We start from the raw sequence: 20,038 nt of genomic DNA on the forward strand, positions 1-20,038 counted from the left end.
AATGGTCTGGTGGTTTTCCCTACTTTCTTCAACTTAAGTCTGAATTTGGCAATAAAGAGTTCATGATCTGAGCCACAGTCAGCTCCCAGTCTTGTTTTTGCTGACTGTATAGAGCTTCTCCATCTTTGGCTGCAAATAAAATCAATCTGATTTCAGTGTTGACCATCTGGTGATGTCCATGTGTATAGTCTTCTCTTATGTTGTTGGAAGAGGGTGTTTGCTATGACCAGTGCGTTCTCTTGGCAAAACTCTTTTAGCCTTTGATCTGCTTCATTCCGTATTCCAAGGCCAAATTTGCCTGTTACTCCAGGTGTTTCTTGACTTCCTACTTTTGCATTCCAGTCCCCTATAAAAAGGACATCTTTTCTGGGTGTTAGTTGTAAAAGGTCTTTTAGGTCTTCATAGAACCGTTCAGCTTCTTCAGCGTTACTGATTGGGGCATAGACTAGGATTACTGTGATTTTGAATGATTTGCCTTGGAAATGAACAGAGTCATTTTTTCCTTTAGAAATCCTTATATCAAAATCAATTTCAAGTGAATACTAATCAATTCTAAAACTTTTGAATCTTCCACTTTGTTCCATTCCTTTCTTTACCACTCTAGGGCTCATACTGTCTTGCCTTGTGTTACTTGCCCAGCTTTCTAATTGTATTCCTATTTCCCAAGACACTGCCATAACTATCATACCTTTAAGAAGAAGTCTGAACTGTTACCTCCCAGGGCTGTGTTTCAGTGGTCCCATCATTGGGCTTCTACTCACCTCCCCAGGCTCTATTCTACATTCCTATTCTCACACATCTCTGCTCACATGCCTTTAAGCAGCTTGCCAAACTCTGCTTCCTTTCCTGTGTTTCTGAGAGTGCCTGTCATGTTCCCACCCACCCCAACTTCACTCTGCCAAATGAGCTAAACATATGCTGAAGAATCAGCTCTGATGTCTTCTTCTCCAGAAATGTTCTTTGATCCTCCAAATCCGGGCATGGTTTCCATTCTCCTGACTCCATTGATACTCAGGGCAAACCTCTCAGTGCACCAACCTCATGATTGTGTGTCAAATTCCCTTAATACGGTGTGAACTTCTTGAGGACCCAGCCTGTGTTTTCATATATCTTTGTATCCTTGACACAATCATTTATTAAAATATTGAATGAATGAATGAAAATCTCTTTTGGCACCACCATTCCTTAGCATGCTAAGAAGGTATCAAGGACACACAGTTAGGAGAGGTATAGGTAATGTATCCAGATTGAAAAGAATATTTATTTCAGAATGCCTGGTGACAAATAATCCAGAAGCATCAGTGTATAGCTTAAGGAATGATACATTTAATTGACCTTTTGGAACTTTATTTCAATATCTTTATTCAATATATATAAGATATATGACTATGTGAAGAATGTATTCAATATGTATGAAAGAATCAAGCTCTGGAGTATGGCAGTTGACTTCTTCAGATTAATAAGGAAAAGAAGTATGATGATGAATCTGAAGTGCCTCTTCAGAGATTTTGAGGTGTCTATTAATGTGACACAGGAATGACACAGAAGGATGGAAAGGGCTCTAGACAGAAAATTATAAACCTGGAATGAGTACTACCTCTTCGGCTAGCCTGAAGGCCCCATGGAAGTCAATCTGTTTTCTTATACACACAATAGAGGAGTTATACTTCAAGGATTCTTACCATGAAGTTCTGTAATATGGCTTTCAAAAGAATAGAGAACCTGCAATATTAGAACATGTTATTAAAGTGAAATAACAGGAAATTACTGGGAGGTTTTAGACCAAATGACATGATTTTCTTGCAGTTCTTAATTAACAAAGGAGCTGATAACCATTTTATATTTTTAGCATTTATGGGCACACTCCTGCTTTCATAAAAATGCATATGACTAGTATAGAATTTTACTTATAAAAATTAAAAAATACATTGTGATTATTTATAAATATTATTTAAAAATTTAAAATCCTCTAGTTGATTGGGAATATTTGAGAGTGTGTAATTCTAAGGCTGGGGAGGATTCCGTTGCCCCAAGTATACAGCAAAACTAGTTTCAAAAGTTTGGGAAATACTCTCCCAACATTTCCTAATTGGGATGTTTCAGCAAAAGTCATTGCTGTGCTTATTAAAAGCAAGAGAATCTCAAAATCACATTGAGTCTATAGTAAATCATGCAACACTTGTTAGAAAGGCTTTACGATGAGCAACAAATGTGAGAGTGATAAAATCTCTCTATTTTCATGATACCAGATGCTGAATTCTAGAAGCAGATGTTTGCACATGAGAAAAAGAGATGTCATTGAAACTTTTAAAGTTAGGTGATCCATGGGACAGTTGCAAAGCCTGGTAAGCAAAAATAAAGTGAAGCTGCTCACAGTTTGAAAAATATTTTATCTAGTAAAATGTAAAGCCAGATGAATTTGGAAGGTCCTAAAAGACAGCACAGGGAGGTGGCGAAAATGGTATTACAGTGCTCTTGGATAGATGCAGGCTAATAAAAACTCACAGGGCTTGAAAATAATATGAATTCTTGGCAAATAATACAATTTCTTAAACACCATGTATGCAAATCATAAAGCAGAAGTTCCTCTAAAATTTCGTAAATTATTTCTCTCTGGCATTAAATATTTAACAGTTCCTTCCCGTCCCCTATATATGGCTGTAATTTTCCATTCCCTTCCTAAGACAAATTTCCTATTGTTTATAGCAACATTTCTTTTAAAAATTATTTTCAGAGACTGCCAGATGGCTGCTGAGAAGATGGACACAGTCACCATCTTCATGTTCTTACTTCTGTAGAAGTAGATTTGCTGTTGCCTGTTCTGGGTAGGCCTGGGAAAATACACTGCTTGATTCGAAGGTAACCATAATGCAGAAGAGAAAACAGAACAGAAGCTTGAGAATATTGAAGTACTAAGCTAGCACTTTTCTAATCAGGGTCAGTTCTAGGGGAAATTGTAATGTAGGTCACATTTGTGTCTGGCCTCCCAACCCTCTGTCTCAATAAGCTCCCCCCAGATCCTGAATGCATGGCTCCCCATTCACTCGCATGAACAAGGATCTCAACCTCTACTCTCCTGTTTCCCTACTACTGCTTTCTGAAATAGCTCCTTCGTGGTAAAGCAGAGGTTGTGGAAACTGTTTCCTTTCCAGACATAATTAAAAATATGGTGCCATTGCAATCATTATGCAGTGAATTAGGGAGGGAGATTAAAAGGAGTGGACCTCAGAGTCTCACCAAACTCTGAAATCATATAACAAATACTGCAGTCATTGAAACTAGTATAAACCTGCTATGAAATATGGGGTCCAGAAGCAACATTTAAATACTAACTTAAAGAAAAAAAGGAACAGCTACAAAAAAAAAATCTCTTAACTTTAGTTTTGTAGTTTTCTAGAATGTCCTCTGGAAAGAGGAAAGGCAACCCTTAAGAATGCAATTAGTTTTAAAACTGAATTCAGTGGAGCAAACCTACTTTATTTGGTATTTCATTTATTCTCAACTTTCTACTGACTATATTTTTATTAGATTATAATCAGGGATTCCATTGTGAAATGTTTTGAATTCAGAACATAATTTAAGAAGTCAGATTTTTCTGGCAGTAGAGAGAATAGGGGAGACAGAGACTTGAATAGAATAAAAGAAATCATAAGGCAATTAAATAAAATGAGAAACAAAAAAGAATGTGAAAGGAACAACTCCTGAGGCTCAGAAATGTCCTGGAGTTCAGTCACCAGGGAGGGCACCAACAATCTGGCCCCCACAGGGTATTGCATTCCATGTGAGTGCTGTTCCATTGCAGTCTCTAGCACAAGCCAGGCCATCAGTACTCAGGATGAACAATGCTACTCCACTAGCGTGAGACTTCAACTCAAGGAGTTGGTTTCAGTGACCCATAAAGATATCAGAAGACCGATTATCCTTGAAAAATTGAGAACAGTCACTGAGCTATCAATAAGAAGCTCAGAGAAATTGCTGGTCAGCATTTATGATAACTGCACATTTATTATTTGGGAATCAATAGTGACTACTGAATTTTAGGGAAAGCTTATTACATCTTTTAAAAAAAAAGCAATTATTGCTAAAAATCAAAATACTTTACAGGGCTTCTGATGGATAGAAATTCAAGGGTACCATACTTCCCTTGTAAGTATAAATGGTATTCTGAGGTATAAGTTGTAAATTACCTTCACAAATTTTTGAGAGTTTTTCTTCTTTGTAAAATTGTGACTCGTTTTCAGAACTAACATTATGCATTTTTATTAGTTCTTGATATAAATTAGCTTTTCTCATTCCAAAATATAAAATCAGCAGAATAAGATCAAATGTATTTTAGTCAATTTTCTGTGTCATTCTGATAAACAATGACTTATTAAATAATATGTATGTGTGTGTGTGTGTGTGTGAATGTGCTACTATGGGTACCATATGAATTCCAAAACATTCAGATTGTTTTACTATTATCTCCCTCCTCTTTCTATCTACCAATTAATCTACCTATTTACATTTAATATTTGATGGAGAATATATGGGGAAAAATCTATTGACAGAGAGGGCAGACAGAAAACTGAACTCAAATAGTAAGAAACTAAGTACATTCTTTGAGAGGTGTTTTTTTTTAAATCACACTAAGAGAAACTAAAATAACTTATTTCTATTAGAGGGTTTATTAACATAAAATCCTTAAAGCTATCTTCAGCTATAGTGCATACCATCAGTTAGCTACTGAATCCTTTCAAATTTTTTTTTCTAAAATAATGGGCAACACATACTAATGCTGTATATCTGGGATGCTTAAACTGATGGTAGCAAAAGTACACAAATAACAGGAATAAAACAAATGGAAAAAATCTAATGGTACAAAAGAGAAAATAAAATAGCAACAGTTGAGTTAATGAAATAAAATTTCAAATGTACTAACCTTTTGCAAAGGGAAATTATTATTAGCATAGAAAATGTCCATTGAAAATATGAAGATTATTTTTTAAATTGATTTTAATTTCTAAGTTAAAATAGTATTTTAATTTAGAAATAGAACATTATTTTCTTAATAGAGATAATTTAAACAAGGAAAGAAGCCAACTAAATTAATATAAAAATATGAAATATAACATGCTACAACTTTTTAAAAACTATTAAGACACTACTATAAATATTTTAGAAAGAGCAAAAAGTGATAAATAGGTTTCTTTTTGTTTCCTTTTTTTGTTTTAAAGGAAATTTATTTCCATTTTTATGAGATTTTTTTAAGATATTAAAAATTAGTGTTTAACATATGAAACTTGGACATGAGATAATAATTTGAATACTGCTGTCATCTTCTCTCATCTGTAAAAGAAATTACTCTTTATAGGTGTACATTAAATTAATTTAGCATTGATGCTTACGATGCTTTTCAAATAAATTAACAGAGTTACAATGACCAAGACAATGGCTGATTGCTATTTATTTATTTACTTTTCTGAGTAAACCATTCATTATATGAATAGTATAAAGCATTGGTTAAGAGGACAAACCCTGGAGGCATGCTATTTTATTTCTGATGCTGACTTCACTACTTACAGCATGGAACACTGACAAAGTTTCTTAACATCTATAAATGTGAGAGGAACTATATTCATCTATTTATAAATGCAATGAATACCAAAAAGAATATTATGTTTTAGCCACTAATAATTTAATGCATATAAGTCATTTTGATATTTTCCCCCAAGGTTCATATACATGAACTCAAGTTTTAACTTAACCTTCAATGTTTACTTGATATCTAGTCATAGCAATGAATCAGAATGTATATTTGAGTAAATTTGACTATTTGGAGATAAAGTTCTATAGAAAAGATATAAATTTTGGTCATATCTAGATCTAAGATAAAATTCCAACCTGCTTTGCAAGTTAACAAGTTCCCCATAAGCTCAGTTTTTTTATATGTAAAATACAAATGCTAGCTATTTTAGAGTTTTCAGGTTAAATAAACTAATGTTAAAATGAAGTTAGCATAGTTTATGGTAAGTAGTAAAAACAACAGATACTAGCCTCCTCTGCATCTAGATAGGTAGGTAGATAGATGTATACATAAGATACATAGATAGGAAAAAGACAAAACATAATGGAAGGGAGCCAGGGAGCCAAAAAGATGGTCTAGGTGATGGACAGAAAAAGACAGATTGGAGGTAGATAGAGAGTTAGGTAGGGAGACAAGAGATACAGGTAAATGAGAGAGGAGATAGGAGAGAGAGACACAGAGAGAGTCTCCCATCTCTACCACAGTTACATACAGTTTCTTGAAGTGTGAAGTCGGTCAGTTGTGTTCGACTCTTTTGCGACCCCATGGACTATAACCTGCCAGGCTCCCCTGTCCGTGGGATTTTCCAGGCAAGAATACTGGAGTGGGTTGCCATTTCCTTCTCCAACAGTTTCTTGAAGGCAGGATCCAAATCAAATTTATTTCTGATGTCCCAAAAGTATCTAATTTTCCTTACTATTGAAAGCATCTAATAGATATTTATTAAATAAATGAATTAATGAGCCAAATCCATCAATCAATCAAATACTCTTAGTTAATCCTTCAAAAATCATGTTTTAAAGTACAAGTCAGTCTCCTGTGTAATTCAGAGATTATCTTCTCAGTGTGGCCTTCAGATTCATAATTTTCTCATGTTTGTTAATACATGAAAACTACTTTTTTTACAGGAGACATCTCTATTGGCATTCTTACTCATAGACTAGAAGCTATTTTATGTGTAATATTAATTAAAATATACATCAACTATATGTTCTTTTAATAGCTACCCTTCTAAGATATTACTTTTTGATACCAAAATAGGAAAAAATAACAGATTTTCAATATAAACTATATTTTCAGACATAAATGTCCTTTACTTATAGGGTTTTTTTTTTTTTTCATTCTTATCAATTACATTGCTCATTCAGTGTATGGAAAGGAATTAAGAAGTTCATAGTGAGCATCAGGGGAGAAGGCAATGGCACCCCACTCTAGTACTCTTGCCTGGAAAATCCCGTGGACAGAAGAGCCTGGTAGGCTGCAGTCCATGGGATCGCTGAGGGTCGGACACGACTGAGCGACTTCCCTTTCACTTCTCACTTTCATGCATTAGAGAAGGAAATGGCAACCCACTCCAGTGTTCTTGCCTGAAGAATCCCAGGGACGGGGGAGCCTGGTGGGCTGCTGTCTATGGGGTCACACAGAGTCGGACACAACTGAAGTGACTTAGCAGTAGTTGCAGTGAGCAGCAGCCTGGTTTTAATTAACAAATTTTCTCATGAAGTTATGACAGTAAATGTAAATGCTTTACTTACTCTATGAAGCTTTACAAATAGTAGCCAATGAATTACATGCAAACCACTTTATCACAGACGTAGACGAGTCTGTTAGGCTGTGTATTCACATACCAAAATCCAAAAATTCATTACCTAAAATGTGCCTAAAATATTTATATGATTTTGTATAGTCAAACCCATAAAGACCACATATGTCACATCAAATAATCATTCAAATTTGCAAGAACTGCAAATATTAGGTAAGTATTCAAATAACTTTTGTTTAAAGTAATTTTTAAAACAATATTGCCTTGTTATGCAAAAACTTGCTACAATATATCTGGCATTTATTACTTAGAAAACAAGGCTTTGGAGAGGGTCATTCTTAAAATAAGGCCAGCATAATTATATTGATTGCAGAAACTTAAATATATATATATTAATTAATTTCTGTATTGAATGTATATATATGAGTGTATGTGCATATTTGAATTGAAATTTCAACATGATTAGATAAATAAAAAGCATTCTATCTGCTGATGTATATGTGATAGGAGAGATTACACTAGAGGCAAAAATTTACATTCTATGAATCATCTATCATTAAATGACTTAGAAGAATAAATAAGTTCAAATAGTTTAAATATAGCTCCTCAAAACTTAAATATCAAACATACTTACATATCATCAATATTTTGAAAACTAATATTAACTAATATAATATGCATTTCTGACTCTGAAATTCAACTTATGCAACAGTTCTTTTTACTTTTTATAATTAGATATAAAAAAGCTTTTTCACAACATCTAAGTCTTATACAAAAGAGTAGCTTAATTATCTTTGGGTGAATCATTAATAAACATTGTACTGTGTTTAAAACAATAAAAATATCACAATTAATAAAAAGACATATCAAGCTAATAAATTGAAGTTAGACTTTTAGAAAAGACATATGTATACATGAAGAAGCATTTCTTTTTTACCTCTATCAGAGTAAACAAGTTCATGTTTATTTGATATCCAGGAAGACTTAGATGTAAATCAAAAGAAGGAGCCAGAACTCTGGCTTAGCTGTTATTTGACTCTTGAAAAATGACTTTGGAGCTAAAACCCACACTAAAAATAATACCAACCCTGCTAAGAGCTATACAATTTCAATCAAGTTTTCATTTCACCTAAATATGTTAAATTTATTCATTTAATCTTTATATTAATATATTAAAATGTGCATATCTAGTTAACATATATCATATTTTCCTTTACTAAAATGCAAAACAGCAAAGGTTAGTAAATGTTCATAAAAATAAGTATAATCTAGTGACTTTGGAAAAGTTCTCATTTTAGGAAGATTTCAGGCTTCCATGAACTTCAGAATCCATGAACTTCATTTTTCTGTGGTTACTGAAGTATTGATGTTTATTTTGCTATATTATAAAAGCTCCATTCCAAGGTGATAAACTACAACTAGTATTCTGAGGTTTAATATTGCTTAAGCTTTATACTTGGTAAGCATTGGAAGGCTTCACTCACCTTGTTCAAGTGGTTGGCTTTTAGTTGAAGTCGTTTTCATCTTGAGCGCCTCCCTAACAGACATGTCACAGCAGGAGCCTTTGTTAGTGTCTTGGTCACTGTCAGCCTGATCACTGTCCCCGTGCCCACTGTCTCTCAGGCTGGCTCTTTCTGGGTCCTTAAACGTGGAGCTACTGAAATACATATAAAGAAAAAGAAGAGAAAGTATTGTCTCTACAAGTTTGAACCTGAAGTGTAGACTCTTGCAAAGCAATTTTGACACGAATGCAAATGGGGAAGCCGAGAAAGTTATTTAATAGGCCTTACCTTTGAACAAACTGCTGCCTGCTGCCCATGTAATTGGGCTCTGCGGGAAAATTGTCTGTCTGCGAAAAAGAAGGAAAAAAATACGTATAGTTGTACACTGGACAAATCTCCTGCAGAGCAACAAGATTTCCTAGTGGAAAAATGATTAATAATTCAAAAATTCCCTTAATCTTCAGATTTGTACATTTTAATTAAATTGGAAATTGCTGACATGTAATTATGTACTCAGAACAATTAAATGATTCCAGTCCACAAATTACCTGTTAAAGTAAACAATGAGCCTGTCATAACTGGCATTCTCTGTAAGTACCAGGATAGATAACATTCTCTGTGTTGTTTCATTACTTAGATATTAAGATTGAACATTTGTGGGAGGAGTGGAAAAATGACCTAATTTCTCCATATTAAAAACATGAATTATTTAATAATACTCATTTTGAAACAAATTTGCATCATCTGCTGGGGTTCTTTGCACTCCTTGATGTATTAAAGTCATCCCCGCCTCAATTAAGAGATATAGAGCCTTTCCTTCAAATTGTACCGGTGACAAACACAAGCATAGCACCTATGACTGGACTCATCTCTGTAATTCATTCTTAGCTGCATCCTTACACTGGAAATTGTACTCAATACAAGGGAGAGGGGTGTTAGCTCTTGATTATTAGAACAAAGTGAAATAAAAATGAGAATTAAAATGTTACTTAAAACATGGAGAATTAAAGACACTGAGAAATGAGACTTGTTTTTGTGGTTGTTTTTACTGCTTCCAAACTGACATGGAGGTCTGCCAAATAGAACTGAATTCTCCTTGTACCATGGAACAGAGTCTTTTGGGAGAAAGAGAGTAGATCTTTCATAGATCTCCCTATACTGTACATTCATACACATTACTTCTTCTTGCAGCTGACTCAGCGACAAAGGTTCTCCTGTTTTCTGCCTCACTTCATATCACACCATTGTGCTCTGAAGCAGCTATGGGTTCCTACAAGATCATCAAGCGTGCAAGTATCCGTGACACAGAAGCGCATAATTCATGAAGCAGAGGACCCAAGGTAAGGCTTAATGTAGAGCAATATGTGTTTTCCTTATAAATAAGGCTAATTTAAACTAATAAGACTCTTTTCTTGTCCCATGTTAATAATTTATTTGGCTTTTTAAACTATTAATGGAAAAAAATGTTGAGAGTAATAGCTTAAAGTATTCTCTAAGGTTCACTGTCTGCTAGAAGTTGGGGGACAGGAAAAACTTCCACAAATTTCTTAATCTGTTTCTTATTGTGGTTCTAATGACCTTTGTCAAGATAAATGCAAAGACAACGGTAAACAAGGTAGATTAATTTCTCACTCCTAATCTATTTTAACTAGTAGTTGGTAGCAGATATATTTTATTAATATGTTTTACAAATTTCCAGATTCTGTGAAGCACCTTAATTGTTTCCATAACTACCTATCCATCTTTAAAAGATAAATATCTTCCATTAAAGTAGTAATGGAAACCAACACCGAGAGCAAAACTGTTTGCAAAAGAATTTTGCAATTTTAAAAACTAAAATTTCTTAGAAACTCCACATATAAACTTAAAATCATCTAGTTCATTTTTTTTTTAATTGGCTGAAAACATGAATCAACCCATTATTGCTGTCAGCTAAAAGCTAAGCCTGAGTATTTAGATCAGAAACAGAATCCAGGGTATTAGGGAGAGTGTGTGCCCAGTTCTGTCTGACTCTGTGTGACCTTATGGACCATAGCCAGTCAGGCTGTTTTGTCCATGGGATTCCAGGCAAGAATATTGGAGTGGGTTGCCATTTCCTTCTTCAGGGGATCTTCCTGATCCAGCGATCAAACCCACATCTCCTGGGTTTCCTGTGTCTCCTATATTATAGGCAGATTCTTTACCACTCAGCCACCGGGGAAGCCCATTACAGAAAGAGTAAAATGTAAAGTGGAAAGTGGAAAACCCTGATATTTGCTATATCAGGGCTATTACAGCTAATCTTGTAATGTTAATGGCTATGGTTATGTGGAACTTCATACAATATGGATCCCTATTCAGTTAGACACAGGGAGATAGACTAGGAAAACTTTTCTTCCCCTGATGTAATAGAGACAGTAACTAAAAATGTTTGCATAATATCAACGTTCTAAGCAATTCTAATAAGAGACTTAAACTAAGAAATAAAATACATTTTCTAAGTAAGTGAAGGGTTATTTTAAATTATGTGCTAGTGTGTGTGCAAACGTGTCTTCGTATGTTTCTATGTATGTCTCAGAGTGTTTGTGACCACTGGGCAATGGTAATGCTACCAAATATTGTTTTGATGAAAACAAAAACAAACAACAGACAGTCAGAAAAGAAAGAATTTTGGAAAGGAAAGAAAGAGAAAAAAATAAAGGCAGGGAGAAAGGCAAGAGGAAAATAGAGAGAGGAGGAAGAGTAAAATAGAAAGATACATACAGGAGAAGAAATAAGAGTAGTTTAAAAAAAAGCAAAAAAATGTTGGCTTATTATTATGGAATTTCACAAAGTACAATTTTAGAAGTCTGAAACTTAATAGTAGCAGAGTATCAGAAGTTGACTAATAATGTCTGTCTGCATTTTTCCATTAAAATAGGTAGGAATGTGAGAGATAGTGTGTGTTTATAATTACTATAATGAAATAGCCATTTAGCCTTTAACAAACTTATGACTAATGCACTATAAAAACCACACTGATTTTAATATAGAAAATAACATTTTCATTATCCAGTTTCCAAGGGTATCTGAAAACTCATTAAAAATAATCCGAATATAAAATAACAGTATTTACAGAGTAAAACAAAAAACAGACAAAAAGCCATATATATCAACTGCTAAATGTAGAAATAGAAGGGCTTTTAGCTATTTTCCAACAGTGTATTCTAAAAATTGAGTTCCACATTGTACATTTAAAATTCTTAAATTTTAAGTCTAGAAAGAAAGTAAAATTTGAAGTCAAAGACATAGACTTTCAGGTCTCAGCAGAGTAATTAAATTATGAATATATTTAACTCTTGAAAACTTCATTCTTTTCCATAAAAGTGAATCACTAGAATGTTTTCCCTTCAAATGCAACTTGAACACAGCAAGTTTTACCATTTATTTTTAAAGCTTATAATTTGTTTATTGTTAAAAAATGGATCCATAGAATTGATGAGTAGTAACAGAAAAGTTCTAAAGTAAACATTTTGAATTAAACTGTAGGATATGATGATCATTTTAAACTATTTCACTCAGAAATAAAATGGCAAATATTTGGTACTTTTTTTTCAATGATCATTTGCTCAGAATGATTACTTAAAACAAATCTCAACTAATTTATGAAACTGCTTGACTATCCTAATTTCATTTTTTTGGTTTGTTGTATTGATTTTTGATGAAGATAAAAGTTTAGATATTCTTTACATTCTTTTTTATAGAAAACATAAACAAATAAAAAATCAAGTAAACAAACAAAGTAGATAAAGTCTGTATGATACAAATGGTTTCTTTGATATTTCCCTTTATGCATTCTCTTCTAGTGCTCAGCAAATTGTAGTAAATTATAAATGATACTTGAAATCATAATTTTTATTAGCAGTAGGTGGTAATTAACTATTCCTAAGATATACTATTTTCTACTACTTGCTCATCTAGAACTCTAAAAATAAATCTATAAAATACCAATTTTAAAAATTAGTATCTCTGAATAAAGAAAAGAAAGCACCTACTAAAGCTGAACCATGTTGCCTGAAACTGGGAAAACTTTTTATTTGTGGAAGTAGATTAATTTGATATGACCACTTAGATGTACATAAAAAAGTTGAGCTGAAAATAGCAAAAGGAGTCAAAATAGATTTTTTTTAACTATTAGAAGCATACAAATGGAAATTTAAAAAATATGTCCAACATTTGACACAACTTAACATCTATTAATGATAAAAATTCTCAGCAAACAGGAATAGAAACAAACTTCTTCAGTTGTATAAACAGCATCTATCAAAAAAGAGTATAACTAACACGACTGTGAGAAACCTAGACAGCATATTAAAGAGCAAAAACATCACTTTGCTGACAAAGGTCCGTCTAGTTAAAGCTATGGTTTTTCCAGTAGTCATGTATGGATGTGAGAGTCGGACCACAAAGGTTGAGCACTGAAGAATTGATGCTTTTGAATTGAGGTGCTACAGAACACTCCTGAGAGTCCCTCGGACTGCAAGGAAATCAAACCAGTCAAGCCTAAAAGAAATCAACCCTGAATATTTATTGAAGGACTGATGCTGAAGCTGAACTGAAGCTCCAATACTTTGACCACCTGATATGAAGAACTGACTCATTGGGAAAGACCCTGATGACAGGAAAGATTGCAGACAACAGGAGAAGGGGGCAGCAGAAGATGAGATGGTTAGATACCACCACAGACACAATAGACATGAATTTTAGATAGTGGAGGATAGGGAAGCCTGGCATGCTGCACCTCACAGGGCTGCGACGAATTGAACATGACTTAGCAACTTGAACATACAAACATCACACTTGAAAGACTGAAATCATTCACCACTTCTATTCACCACTGCACGAAAGCCATGCTGCTGCTGCTGCTGCTAAGTCGCTTCAGTCGTGTCCGACTCTGTGCCACCCCATAGATGGCAGCCCACCAGGCTCCCCTGTCCCTGGGATTCTCCAGGCAAGAACACTGGAGTGGGTTGCCATTTCCTTCTCCAATGCACGAAAGCCATAGTATGGTCAATAAAGCAAGAAAGAAGGACACACAAATTGGAAAAGGAAGAAAAATTTTTCTTACAGTGTTGTTGTATACTCAGGTAATAGTATTGCTCAGGCAGAAAATAAGAATCAAGACAGATGAAAATAAACAAAACTTCTCAAAACCAACAAATAAATTAAGCAATGTTGCCATATTCAAGGTCACCACACAAAAATTAATCATATTTCTATATTATAGCAATGAACTATTTGGAAACTTAAATATCTGAAGCAATAGATTTATAATATTTTCCTGAGAATCAAATACTTAAACAGATAATTTACAAAAATAAAAACAAGTACAGAATCTGTACATTGCACATTACAAAAAGTGATGGAATAAGTCAAAGAAGGCCTAAATAAATGGAAAGATATCATGTTTATGGATTAAAAATTCAACATAGTCAAAATATCAATGTTCCTCAAATAATCTATACATGTAATATAATTCCATTCATATTCTTTGCATGACTTTCTGTAGTTACAGACAAGAGGATTCTAGAATTTAAAACAAAAAGAACCATAATATTAAAAATATTTTTGAAAAAAAAAAGATTAAATTTGAAGGAATCACATTACCCTATTTTAAGAGATACTATGAAGCTACACTAATGAAGACACTGTAGTATTGTCAATGGAAAAGACACATAGATCAATGTGACAGAGGAGACTATTCAGAAGTAACCAACAGAGATATTCAACTGATTTTCTACCAGGTTGCAAAAGGCAATTCAATAGAAATAAAAAACTTATTAAAACAAAACAAAAAAACTTTAAAAACTTGAAATTGATCACAGATCTAAATGAAAATATAAAACTTAAGAAGAAAACACTGCAGAAAATCTATCTGACCTGGTGTTAGGTAGAATTCTTTGACATAATAACAAAAAAATGATCCATAGGGGAAAGAAAAGACCAAAATTAACCCAATAACTTGATATTTACCTTAAATAAATGAAAACTATGATCACACAGATATCTGTACAATTTTCAAGAGCTCTCTTTGCCAAAACTGGAATCAGCTCAGATAACTTTCAACAGGTGGACAGATTGTGGTATATATATAGAATGAAAACTATAAACAACAACAAAAATGAACAACTGATCCAACAACTTGGATGAATTGCAGAAGCATCATGTTGAGTGAAGGAAACCAATCTCAAAAGAATTGTACATTGTATGATTCTATTTATAAGACTTTGGCAAAAGCAAAAACTGTTATGACAAAGAATAAATCCGTGGATGCCAGGGTTAAGATTGACTATAGAGACAGAACATAAGGAAGCTTTTTAGGGTGATAGAACTCCTTAGTATGCTGACTGTGGTGTTAGTTTCATGAAGTTATACATGAAAACACACACACACATTCAAAAAAGGTTCATTTTACTGGATGCTAATAACAGGTAATTCTAAACATAAATGTATATGGTAATCATCTGCATCTCATACACACTGAAGATACTTCTGTCTCACAGAGAATTATAAAACTAAAATTGTTTTCATTAAATAGTCTCAATAAAGAGTATTTCTGAACTTTGTCTTTAAAATGTATACAGTTAACTTTCAAAACCCTATGTAGAGATCCCATGTTTATTTGGACAGGCTACAAAGAGATTTGAGATCTAAAACTCTATATACCCACACTAACAAACCCAAGCAACACTCTATAAGACAGTCATCTTAAATATGAATTATTTAGCTTAATTTTCATTTTTTTTCAAAGATCATTTTATTGTGTGTAGTTCTTGTTTACCCAGCCATAAAATACATACTTTAAGTAAATAAAGATTTCAGACTGCATTTATGGCAAAGAAGCTTTTCCTTTCAATGCATGAAAAAATGTAGCTATATCATGAACAAATAGGAACCAGCCTTAGAAATGGTTAGTCTTTTAATTTAGAAAATATCTCATGAAAGTCACTCTATATTTGTAAATAAGTGAATCTTTGTAAAGCCTAAAGACACTGAATATGAAATTATTAGCATCTAAGATGCCCCAAAGTGTATGAAAAATTATCAAAATAATTTTACAACTTTGACAGTATCAAAGGATAAGACGATCTAAAATGTGTGGTTTAAATTTTATATGAGATAATATGTGAAAATTTCTTAGTTGTATAGTAGCTTTCCTGTTATAACTTTTTAACTTTTTATTTTTTGACTGTACTTCACAGCTTATAGGATCTTAGTTACCCAACCAGGAACTGAACCCAGGCTCCCTGCAGTGGAAGTGCAGAATCCTAACCACTGGACCAGTAGGGAATTCCCACTTTTAAATTTTTTTAATCCTATAAGCAGCACTGTAATAATCTCGAAATGATGATAACTGGATGAAAGTCCGGTAAACTGTAAAACACCACCGAATTTCTAGAAAATGAGAAAACGGTGGAATGAGAAAAATAAAATCCTCATCATTTTGAGTCTCATTTCAAAAGAATTTTAAGAAAAAATCAGAATACTAGTCTCCAATTGTATCCCTACAAAAGGAAGAGAGAAAAACATTGGGAGCATTAGGAAAGCAGACTCTTATCTAGAGTTATTTTCACCATCATAGATACTATTTAAGTAAATGACACTAGAACTCAATCTATGATTAGTGCAATAACTATATGATAAATATATACACAATACCTTGCTGCTAATTTACTAGCAATATCTTACATTTCCCGTTATAGAGTCATGAGGCAGTCAGGAAACTTCCTATGGAGAGATCAATTTTGACAAACCGAACAGCTCTGGCATTTCCAGAATCGTTGTTGTGGAAACACAGAAGACAGTGGTTTAAAAACTGCTGGCATTTTTTTGATATTATTTTGTGTTTCTATGTCTGTTTCTTACGAAAGAGGAGGCCTTTGGGACAGAGGTTCAGTAGGTAAACTCATTCCACAAGCATTTGTTTAGCTCAAATTATGCACAATATACAAATCTAGCATTCAATGTATGTAAAACAATGTAAAACAATGTAAAATTTGCAATATCTGAGATTCAATCAAGAATTACAAGGCATGCAATAAACCAGAAAAATATAAACCATACCTAGGAGAAAGATCAATCAATAAAAAGAGACCCTGGCATGAAAAAGATGACAGAATTAACCAACAAGGACCTTAAAGTCTCTTAGAATATTAGAAGAATGACCAGGAATGTAAAAGCATGACCCTGAGAGTAAGTGCCTCAAGTTTTGAGCCCTAAGAACCTCTCTTGCAGTATCCTCGTCTTGGGCCTAAAGACAAGAAATAGAGTGAAAATGAAAGTTCTAAAATTGAAAAATTAAAACTAAAATTCAAAACTATAATATTTGAAAATAAAGATACAATAAATAATACTGACAACAGATTAGACAATGAGGGACAAAAGATGTAGCATTTTGCACCAAGTTCTAGAAGCATCTACCTCACCAACTATATTTATACACATATACATATATGTGTGTATATAATATAAATGTTTTATGTTTATCTGAATAAACTTTATATATCTGTGCCAGCAGCCTGTTTATAATTTTGTAACATATGAGAGCAGACAGATATGTCAAATACAAAAAGGTTCTTTCAAAGGCTGCAATATAAATACGAAGAAAGCTTTCATTCTAGTGTTATTGATCTAGAATTGGAATTATTGAAGAAAAACGAAAATGTGTACTTGACTCTTTGAAGTCATCATTAAGAGAAAACTTCTCACAAATGAATGTTCAATTGGATGTGTAGTTATAGTTTCAGTTATACTTAGATGATCAGTGTTTTCCTAATTCAGAGGAACAGGGGAGTGAAATTTTAAAAGTACCTTTGAATTAAGGACAGAAGATTGATAGTATGTATTGATGCCACTGGGTTGCAAACAAAATGAAACAAGTTGAACTTTTCCCTTAATTCAAAGGCACTGCTTTTCACATTGATAACAAGCATTCTCTTTGCAGCAGTCTGAACACAAGGGAGTGTTAAGAGGTGAATAATTCACTTTAAGCCTTTTCATACTGACATTGCTTCTGATAGCTCTGCCTTCAACAGAATATATGGTGTGGTTCTCTACACATTGCTGAAGTAGGCAACAACATTTTAAGCCACCACTTATAAAGTTATCTGACAGCACCTACGGCTTTGAAATTTCTAAAGTGCATGAGGTATGGCAATAACTGTATTTATCAATGATTTCCAAAATAATACATTTTATACAAATACAGTGTGGTTCACACTTGTGTTACATTACTAAAAGCACAAGGGGAAAAAAAAGAGAAATTCTTACCACATTGAGCAAAAACTAACATTACTTTAAACTAAAAAATGGGGGGACAAGCTATATCCTGTGAGAACTCTAAGTCCACTATTCAACTCGGATGACTTAGATGAATTTTTGAAGCGATGTGGCTATATCTGAAAAACTCTTGAAAATGTTAACGGCACTGATAACTTTAATAATAGCTGGTATGCCAGAATTTAATTATGCAATTTGTGATCTTAAAGTCATCTTTGACAAGAAAGAAGAAAATTGAAATACTCAAAAGGTAAAATGAGAGCTATTTGTTACCTGGAAAAGCACACAAAATAGAGAAAAATGCCCATTTTCTTTATATATTTGCTGAAAGTTGGAGCCCAGAGGCCACCGGGACCCACGAAATGCTAACTGTGCTATTCCACTGGCAAGGGCACCACATTAGGCCAGGAGTCGATGTCTTAGGAAAGGCATCCAAACCGGTTTACTGAAAGATTGCTAACTTCAACATCCCTAATTAATCTATTCTCTTCCGGATGCTAAGCATCTCCATCTCAGCCCTATGTAATATGCAGTTCCCTTTTTCTTCCAAGTAGCAGAGGAAGTTTGATGTTCTTTTGTTTACTTTTTAACTCTTTATCAGACATTTAGTCTTAAGAAACTCTCCTCTGCTTTCCTTCTATTGTACTCTTTTTCTATCTCTATGAAGAATATAGAAGAATCTTTCCCCCGGAGGGAATACCTGAAACTAAATTCTTTGCAATTGGGCCTCCAAAAAACTAACGACACAAATATATATCACCAACAGAAATTCATTATAAGCCTGAACTTCTAGAATGCTCCACATAAGAAGAGAAATAACAAAAAGGGAGGGAGAAAAATTAGTGACACATTATTTGACTTCTTATCACTATGAATGCTGTCTTTCTACAAAATACATTTCTTTAAAATCTAATTTTATTAATTTTGAGAAACTTGCTCATAACCAAATAGAAATTTTAAAAAATTGAATTATTTGATTCAAACCAGCTTTTAGTCCAATTAACTTAGCTAATATGGAAATGCTTTGAAACTCTACCTCACTGCATCTAAATGCATGTAAATGGTATCACAGCACCATTATCACTATTCTATACTTGGAGATTTGCAGTATGCTGCCCTACATTAGGATCTACAAAACAGTATTATTGATATTTACTATTCATTCTCTTCAGTTGCCCTAGGAGACACAATACAGTCACTGTACACATTTTTTTTTTTTAAACAGAGAAACTACAGCTGACTTTCATAGGGTCACTTGTCATGTCCCTAATTCATTGTACAACAGTAACACTTGCCAAAGACTGCCAGGAACCGTCAGTTGATGCACTGCCTCTCTGAGAAATAGAGAAAAATAATTCTTCATCCTCCAATACTTTCAGAAATAACTTAATGAGACATTAATGTGAATTGCCTTGAAATGATCTTAAAAATTATTGTTACATACTAAACAAAATAATACTACTATTACCCCTGATAACAAGATGGCTCTTTGGGCATTTGTACCTTTCTTTTTATACTTTCATATTAAATTATTTTAATATGCTTAATATTATATTTAATTCTAATGACTAGATTTTTCCAGTCACTCAGTCATATCTGACTCTTTGTGACCCCATGGACTGTGTAGCCTGACAGGCTCCTCTGTCTACGGAATTCTCCAGACAAGAATACTGGAGTGGGTTGCCATTCCCTTCTCCAGGGGATATTTCCGATCCAGGGATCAAGCCCAGGTATCCTGCATTGCAGGCAGATTCTTTACCATCTGAGCCACCAGGGAAGCCCTAAAAAGGTAATAATGGCATCTATTATCAAATATATAATGCATACAGTAAGCTTAACTGTATAATTACCATCATTATAGTCATATATTATCAATTGTCAAAATAGGCACTTCTGAACACTTATCTTTTA

The 20,038-nt window shown here is 33.5% G+C and overlaps 1 protein-coding gene across 2 annotated transcripts in view; it reads right to left on the reverse strand.

Moving 5' to 3' along the window:
• Positions 1-20,038, reverse strand: part of PCDH17 (protocadherin 17) — a 116,443-nt gene that overhangs the window by 68,119 nt on the left and 28,286 nt on the right. Inside the window, exons 2-3 of one of the 2 annotated variants that reach the window (XM_070380220.1) lie at positions 9,119-9,177; positions 8,813-8,982 (exon numbers count right to left, since the gene is read on the reverse strand). In XM_070380220.1, coding sequence (XP_070236321.1) covers positions 8,813-8,982; positions 9,119-9,177 — 229 coding nt within the window. Of the gene's footprint in view, positions 1-8,812; positions 8,986-9,118; positions 9,178-20,038 lie in introns of both variants that reach the window. The other variant, XM_005894560.2, reaches the window with a different exon arrangement.

This window comes from Bos mutus, chromosome 12 (assembly GCF_027580195.1).
Source record: "Bos mutus isolate GX-2022 chromosome 12, NWIPB_WYAK_1.1, whole genome shotgun sequence".
In the NCBI taxonomy this organism is placed as follows: Eukaryota; Metazoa; Chordata; class Mammalia; order Artiodactyla; family Bovidae; genus Bos; species Bos mutus.